The 8,236-nt window shown below is 53.2% G+C and overlaps 2 protein-coding genes across 2 annotated transcripts in view; one reads left to right on the top strand and one right to left on the bottom strand.

Annotated features, from left to right (window-relative positions):
* PSMD5 (proteasome 26S subunit, non-ATPase 5) overlaps nt 1-637 on the bottom strand; it is a 9,890-nt gene extending 9,253 nt beyond the window's left edge. The window contains exon 1 of the mRNA XM_035888609.1: nt 592-637. Coding sequence (XP_035744502.1) covers nt 592-637 — 46 coding nt within the window. The remainder of the gene's footprint in view (nt 1-591) is intronic.
* A 32-nt stretch (nt 638-669) lies between these two features.
* CUTA (cutA divalent cation tolerance homolog) overlaps nt 670-8,236 on the top strand; it is a 9,028-nt gene continuing 1,461 nt past the window's right edge. Inside the window, 4 exon segments of the mRNA XM_009648839.2 lie at nt 670-923; nt 1,637-1,685; nt 3,450-3,598; nt 7,345-7,404. Coding sequence (XP_009647134.2) covers nt 670-923; nt 1,637-1,685; nt 3,450-3,598; nt 7,345-7,404 — 512 coding nt within the window.

Genomic DNA, 8,236 nt, shown 5'->3' with positions numbered 1-8,236 from the left:
CCCTGATCGCCCTCTACAACTGCCTGAGAGGAGGGGGGAGCCGGGGGGGTCGGGCTCTGCTCCCAGGGAACGGGCGATGGGACGAGGGGGAACGGTCTGAAGTTGCGCCAGGGCAGGGTTAGGTTGGACATTAGGAAAAATTTCTTCCCCGAAAGGGCTGTCAGGCTCTGGAAGGGGCTGCCCAGGGAGGTGGTCGAGTCCCCATCCCTGGGGGGATTTAAAGGACAGGTAGATGAGCTGCTTAGGGCCAGGGTTTAGTGGTGGGATGGCAGGGTGAGGTTAAAGGTTGGACTTGATGATCTTAAAGGGCTTTTCCAACCAAAGCGATTCTATGATTCTAGTCTAGTTTTCTATCCAAAGAGTGCAGAACCCCAACAATATCAAATCTGAGAAAATAACTTCTTTATAGATGGGAAAATTAAAGCAAAAGTGCCAAACGGCATCGGCAAGTGTCTCGGAGCACCTGAGGCAGCTCTGGGAGGATTCCAGTGCACGCCAGTGCTTACACTGGAGGGAGAGGTTTCTGCAGCAGACGCTGGTGCAGACAGTTCTGGTAACAGCACCGATGCTACGGGCAGTATTTATCCCTGCCGTGGCCTACATCCCGCTCCTGGGGGTGCCGGCCCCCAGCCACCATCCTCCCTAGCCCTGCGGCCCGGGCAGCTGGCCATGCCCGGGGCTGCCTGCGGGCAGGGAGGCTGGATGCTGGGGCTTGGTGTGGCAGGGGAGGGCAGGGAAGGGGCAGCGGGGAAGCCAGAGTGCCGTGGGGACACCACACTGGCCCACGGGCCCACGCCTCAGCCCTGCGCTGGGGCAGGCAGGCGGGTCCCAGCCTGCAGGCAGCCAGGGAGGAAGAGGAGGAGGAGTTAGTGCTCGTTGCGGGCAGCCTTCCCGGGCAGCTTTCCCAGCTCTGGGCAGAGCAGGTGGAGGGACGGAGGGGACGCAGCCTCTCGCCCGGCTGGGGAGATGGAGTGGCTGGGGCAGGGGGGGCCGCCGGCCCCCTTTTTTTTTTGCCGCGCTGCCAGGGCCAGCTCCGTGCTTGGGATGGGGGGACGCGGGTGACCCGCTGGGGAGCATCGTGGATGCGAACCCAGGCAGCCGTGGCAATGCCTCTCTGTACCTTTATAAGGGAACCTCTGCAAAAAAGAAAATGATCATGCAGGAGGAATGCATTCTCGGTCTCTGCAGAGAGCAAAGCAAATTTCTTAGGAGTTTTTTTTTTCCCACTCGTGCTGAGGAAAGCTCACAGCCTGCTCAGGATTGCCCTAAGTTGTGTTTGGTTGGGTTTTTTATTTTACAGAACCTCACCAAAACTAGGCAAAAAGTCCTAACATGGTAAATTTTAAACCCTGACGCTGGTTTTAGTTCACCAAAGCCAAAATAAATTGCGCAGAAATCTTGGTCTCTCTAAACTCGGCTATCGTTTTGCTGGTCAGTGCTTTTCAGCAAAATACTTAAAATCTCACTGCAGGTTTTTCAACTTTGTTCCCTTTAACATTTTGGCAGTCATGAGTTTATTCGCTTTATCAGGTAGGAATCCTGAAGCTTCACTCCTTCACTTTTGCACCACATTGCACTTCTGCAAGTACAATTATTTGGGAAAAAAGGGGGGGAGGGCTTTTATCTTTCTTTTCAGAAAGAAAAAGGGGAAAGACACCCGAAAGACCAAGAGAGTGGTGACTCTGGTACTGATAGTCAATCGCAAGTGTTCGTGGGGATTTCCTCATCACATGCACATACATCTCTGAGAAGATTAATGATTGCTGCACTGAACAGGTCGGATTTTTTTTTTTCCTGAGCAGGGAGCATGATTACATTCTAATCCGGAAAAATAGCTACACCAGCATAGCTCTGTTTGGCTTGTAACTACCTGAGTAGCTTCTGGGATTTGTTGCATAATAGTTGTTAAATGGCTTAGTGGAAAAAAAAGAGCTCTAAAAATTATTATGAGAAACCTTGTGATAACAAAGGATATTTCCTCAAATGGATTGGAAAAGAGGAGACAACCAATACAGCACATCAATCGTTTATCCAAATGGAAAGAGCGCCTGTCTTTGTGGCAACGAGATTTTTTTTACTCCAATTTTTTTAAATAAAACCAACCTCTGGCATTGGCCCTGTAATGGGAGGTTTTTCAGAGGACGGTGGAAATAAGAGGGGGAAAAGGAATATATTCTTAGGCTTACAAGCATGTTTTACCACTGTAGTTGAACGAGGGCCAGATGCTGTTTATTCCATAAACAAGACAAAAGACAAAGAGAAGAGCAGCTGGGCAGAGCAGCGAGCGCTGCAGCCCCGGCTACGGGCACCATCCCTCGGCTGTTGCTCAGCACACCAAATTAACCTCGCTGTTCCAGCAACGTCCCTGCTGGGATAATGATAGGTTTTTACGTGACTGTGTTTGTGGCACGTAAGTACAAAGAGCAGCTAAGGGGCTCGCCAGGAATAGCAGCTAATGTACGGCAAAACCAACTTGTTGCCCCTGCGCTGCCAGGCCACGGGGAGCGCGTTGTTGTTTTCTGCAGCCCGGCAGGACGCAGACGGCTCTACAGACCTGGGCTGTGGCCATTAGGGCTTCTGTGCCTGAAAGGATCCAATTTCACTGCCCTATTAGTATCTGATAATTAAGATTAGACCAACTTAAAACCTGCATTTAAGTCTTATCCCCCCTTGCCTGCTGTGCGAGTCTGCATCAGAGCCTGGGGGGGCTGCACAGCATCTGTCAGTAGAAGAGCGTTGATCATCCCGGACAGGCAGGGCAGGGCCAAAGCTCTCCAGGTCCCGGCACAGACTGCATTACCCCAGGCTTCCCCTGGCTCCAGTCCTGCATCAGGCTCCAGCCCAAATTTGCTTCCCAGATCCCTCCCTGACATACTGCTCTCCCCCTTCCCACATCCCCGGGGAGGCAGAGGGTCCCCGGCCCCACCATTTCCCAGAGGTGGATGTGCCTCACCCCGGGCACACGGCCAAAGGACGGCTGTGGGATGTGTGCTCAGCAGGGAAGAAGATGAGCTGGATGTGGGAGCCACGCCTGGTGGTTCCCTTCTCGCCCCTTTTTGCAACAGATATGTATTTTAACAGAGGCAACCAGTGACTTACCCACTTCTTCAGAAAACCAGTCCTGGCTGCTGAGGCCGTGCAGTGGGGTCTGTACCCCCCATTAGTCTGGGGTGTGCCCTCCCCCAGCACAGGGCTGGGCACCTCTGGGCAGATACAGCCTCAAAACCTGACCCTTTCCTGCCCCGAGGGCTCCTCACGGACCTGGATCGGCCCCATCGGAGGGGAATGAATCTCCCCATGAGCATCTTTTCACTTAAATTACAACTTGCACTGCTGTGATGGTGGAAGACGACTGGAGACTTCCTCTCAGCCACAGATAATAGAAATGCTTAGTTTTACAAAATGCAGTATTTCACCTAACATCATCACTCATGTATTTTGCATTTTAGGTGGTGATTCTGTCTTTGCTGATGTACCCGGTGCTGAGGAGCGTCGCTCTTCAGCTGCACTCTGCCATCACCGGCAGCTACATCTCCGGGACCCACTCCATCGCCTTCATCAACTGTCTCAACGAGCAGATTGCCAAGGATATCGCAAGGTACCGAGGCGCTTCCCCTGCTTGTCTGCTTGAATTGTTCGAAATCAGCTGCTTGTGGAAGAAAGCCTCTCCCTGTCCCTCGAGAGAAGCTGCGCTCCCCTCTACTTTGCACTTCTACCCTAATGGTGCTCTTTTTCTCCTACGCTTGCTCTCTCTCTCTCTCCGTATCACATATCCACTTACCAAGAGCTGTGCTTCCCAAAAGAAAGCTGGCAATTGCCTCCGAAGCCAGCGCCACGGTAACATCAAGCCAATTCTCAACGCATTCCGCTGCCTTTCGTTTTCAAGACCCATTTTAAAGCCATGACCCTAAATCTCTGGGTCCTCAGATGAATTAAGCCCCAAGCCCCGTGGTCTCTGATCTGCCACTGTCCTTATTCTTCTCTGGAACCACACAGATAAATTCCAGGAGAAGCATTTTTGGCGAGGGAAGAAGCAGGGTACACCGCCGTGAACATACATAAAAAAGCGGCGCACAGCGAACGCTGAACGGGCGCGTGTGAGGAACCGCCTGGAAGCTCTGCTCGCCAGGCAAACTGCAGGGAACGAGGGCCTGATATTTTGCATGCAGTTTTTTTCACTTATCCATCAGCCCTGGACTCAATAGATGGTTTGTTCAAAGCACTGAAACCGTGTTGACTGGGGAAATGTTTATGATGGACCATTAAGTTTCCTGCAACACCGCCTGCGCTGTTTTCCCTGCTACCCCGCTGCTTGCCAAAACCTCTCCCCGTCCCCCGTAAAGTGTGCCCAGGCAGTCGTTGGGGAGCTGACAGGCTACTGAAAGGGATTTTGTGTCACCTTAAATACTGCAACTGTATTAAGAAATTCAAAGAGAATGATCTCCGTACTGCTTGATGTCTTCTGAAAAAAGGGGTGACTGTACGTGGCTGTGAAAAGAGCCTGAAAATGCTTCATCTTAACAGCGGTGCGGGGGTTTTCCACTCTGTTCCTTATCTTGCAGAGGAAATAAATCACTCCCCATTGCTGAGGGATACGTGCTTTGGTTGAGTTTTTCCTACTGGAGTAATTATTCCTCTGTTTCGGAATTTGGATGAATAAGCCACGGTCGTAGAGGATGACACAGGGCTCCTACACTTATTTGCCCACCCACCGTTTTCCTGGTGCTGTCGTGTTTAGTCTTCCTTTACGTTGCTCGGTGGGGCACTCACTTCGATGGACCAGACTGCAAGGAAATTTTCCGCTGGTTTTAAGGAAGAGGAGGTCAGGGTTTGTAAAAGCAGATTAGCCGCAGGTAGAATTCAGCATCTGGCTTGCTCATCGCATCAGCTCTAACCCAGTTTATCTGGGTTACTGTTAACTTAAAACCCTCAGCAGAAACCCCAGGTCCACGCGGGAGATCCAGCCTCTCCCCGTGCCTGCCGGGAGAAGCTGAACCCTTTGGGCTGGATGCTGTGGCCATTGCAGCTCACGTAACTCAGCTGACACCCGCACAGCCTGGCGGCCTCTGGAGCCGCCTTAGGTTTGTGCGTATCATTTTCTTTGCTTTTCCGCTTATTAATATTTCATCCATCTCAATTCAGATCCTATTGTCAGGCGGGGGACAAAGAAACACCCATTAAGTACCCAACCCAGAGATACCATGTATTATGCAGACGTTTTCCCACAGATCACGTTCAGCTTCTCACAACGTTTCCCGTTCCCATGGTGGCGGCCGCTTGTTTCTGCTCCGCTTGCTAGAACAAAGTTCAGGCTCTCAGTTAGGATCACAGTTTATTGCGACAGAGCAGAAGCAATTAGAAGGTACTCACCCAAATCAAAAGGTTCCTGCGCCGAAGGGACTTGGAAGTTGCAGGCAACAAAAACAAAATGATTCATGCCATGTGTCTGACATGATGAACACAGCGGGGATACCTCCGCTTGCGCTGCTGCAGTTTGTTGGTCTACAGATTAATTCAAGATGCTTTACAAGCATTAAATGCCTCAAACTGGCTACACATGGTGAGAGCAAACACCGCGCAGCCTCCCCGGATGGCTCTCCCCTCGGGCCGTGGCTCCTCCGAGTCCGTCTCCGTCGCCTTGATGTGCTTCACCATTAAACCCAATCCCGCGAGTTAGCTGGGTCCAAGCACTGGTTCTCCAGGGTGCTGCTGGACTGGCGAGATGCCGTAGGATCATCGGGAAGGGCTGCTCCCCATGCCTCCCTGCCCCACAGCAGAACCCGCACAGCCCCGCAAGCACTGGTAGCTGCAAGGTGTCACAGAATCAGAGAATGGCAGGGGTTGGAAGGCACCTCAGGAGATCACCCAGTCCCACCCCCCCTGCTCAAGCAGGTTCTCCTAGAGCATGTTACACAGGACATCGTCCAGGCGGGGGTTGAATATCTCCAGAGAAGGAGACTCCACAGCCCCCCTGGGCAGCCTGGGCCAGGGCTCGGGCACCCTCAAAGAAAAGAAGTTTTTCCTCATATTCAACTGAAACCTCTTATGAACTTCTGCAAACAGGGAGAGAAGGCAGGGAGGACAATAAAGACGTGCGGAGGAGCTTATGCACATTCAAACAAGGGCCCAGCTTTCCTCATGGGCCAGGTCGCAGCGTGCGATGCAGTGGCACGTCAGCACCCTGGCTGGGGGGGGGGCTTCAGGTGGAGGGGGGGCACCTCTTGTGCTCCTTCTGCTCGTATTCGGGGACACACTGGCCACTTTGTTTTCTAATCGCCTCCAGTCTGTACCATACCCTGGATGCAAGGACGATAAATTTTTAACTTGCTCTGAGCCAAAAACATCCTGGAGCGTAATTCGGATTGGAGAAGTTAATGGGAATGTTTCTAATTCTTTAGCTCATTAAGGGTTAATTTTTACAGGTTGTTGAGTCGAGCCTCCCAGTATCTAACAACTCCTGCCTTCCCTGCCGTTCAAGGTCACCTAGAAGTGAAATGTTTGCCTTGTCAAAGCGCGTGGTGCGCAGCGGTGCCTGGCCATGCCAGCGCCGAAGGAAACCAAAGGTGAAGGCACCGGTGCAGCGCCTTCCGCAGAGCCGCCTGCGAGAGGGGTGGTGGGAAGGGCCCGGGCATTGCCGTGGTCAGAAAACACAACATTCGACCTAATTCTTCTAAAAATCCACCCGGAGATTGCCTCAGTACTCTTTAATCACTTAAATATCACTTCTGCTGGCAGACCCGAGCAGCTCTGCAATAACAGATCAGCCCACAACTAAAGGAGGCGGCCAGAGGGAAGGAATTTATTTGGGCTTCAGATTTCTAGGACGTTTTGGGTAGAAAAACCTTGATGTCGTTAACAAGCTCCACATTTAGCCTGCTATGTGAGGAAGAAGCACAGTTTGACAGCATAAATACAGGACTGGGAGACAAACCCTTTGGCGTCCCTCCCAGCCCTGGTTCCTGCAGCGCGGTGGCTCAGCCCCTGCCCCGGTGTCCCCGCGGCGTGATGGGCACAGGGCTGATGCTGGGTGGGATCCTGGCATCACAGGAGGCGCAGGTCCTGTGGGCTGCTCTGGGCCAGGAGCTGCACCCAACCTTCCTGGGTGGTGGTGGGGACAGCGGGGACCGTCCCAGAGCTGTGCCAGGAGGACCGGAGCTGCAGCAGCTCCAGCAGGAGGTTACCTTCACCTCTGCTTTCCCAGGATAATAATTAACTCCAATTCCCCCCTCTCCAGCGTCAAAGCTGGTCAGGGGCAGCACGAGAGAATGTCCCCGTGGCTGGGGGCGAGCACTGAGCCGCAGCGAGCTGGGGACAGGCACTAACTCCCCCTCCTGTCTCACCCAGGGCCATCATGGACAAGAAGCTGGCTGCCTACGTGAACATCCTGCCCAAGAGCTTGGCCTTGTAAGTTGGGCTGAATATTCCCCAACGGAGGAGGCAAACCTGGGTTACCTGGGAGGGGGAAAGGAGGAGATGGACACCCCGCAGCCCCAGGGAGCGGAGGCGGCTCCCAGAGGGCCGCCGGGTCGGTTTGGTGTTGCGGATGGTGGAGATGATCCTCACCCCTGCAAAGTGCACTCAGCTTATTAGGGAGCGCAGATGCTCCGACTGCCAGTGGGGACCATTTATTTATTGGTTACTTAGCTACACGGAGATCTGGTAAAGAGCAGGGAGATTTATGGTCCTAAGGACATAGCGCCGGCTTTTAGAGGATCTAAAAGCAGGCTAAGATAGGGACCAGAAAAGGCCTTTACAACATTTAGCAGCACTTTCAGGAAGGAAGAACTTTGAAATACAACCAGCCATGCTCTGCAGGTACCCTCAGTCATCCACGCAAAGGGATCGCACTTATTAGAGGGGTTAAAGAATAAAGCCCCAAACCTGGGGCACCCTGGCCTCCCCCCAGGAGGGGCTCCTCGCAGCACACACCCCCCCCAGCTCTCCCATAGCCCAGCTGAGGCTGCTGAGATAGGGCAAACCCAGTAATACCTTTGTCCCCTTACGCTGGGCTCCTTCGGAGCCACGATGGCCAGAGCTGAGTTGCCCACGCGCAGCCCTGCCCGCTCCAGCCGGTTCCTCCTCGGTGCCCCGCTCAGGAGACACCGCGACGCCTCCGAATGCCTCCTCCCGCAGGAACCCAGCACGCAGATGAAATCACGATGGCCTTCTGTCAACATAAATGTTTTGAAAGGTCATATCTGACTCACGGGAAGTACATCTCCTCTCCTGCAGGGAA

This window comes from Egretta garzetta, unplaced genomic scaffold (genome assembly GCF_000687185.1).
Source record: "Egretta garzetta isolate BGI_Z169 unplaced genomic scaffold, ASM68718v1 scaffold211, whole genome shotgun sequence".
Taxonomy (NCBI): domain Eukaryota; kingdom Metazoa; phylum Chordata; class Aves; order Pelecaniformes; family Ardeidae; genus Egretta; species Egretta garzetta.
Note: the sequence above shows the minus strand (reverse complement) of the source record. Positions and strands in the feature narration are given on the sequence as shown.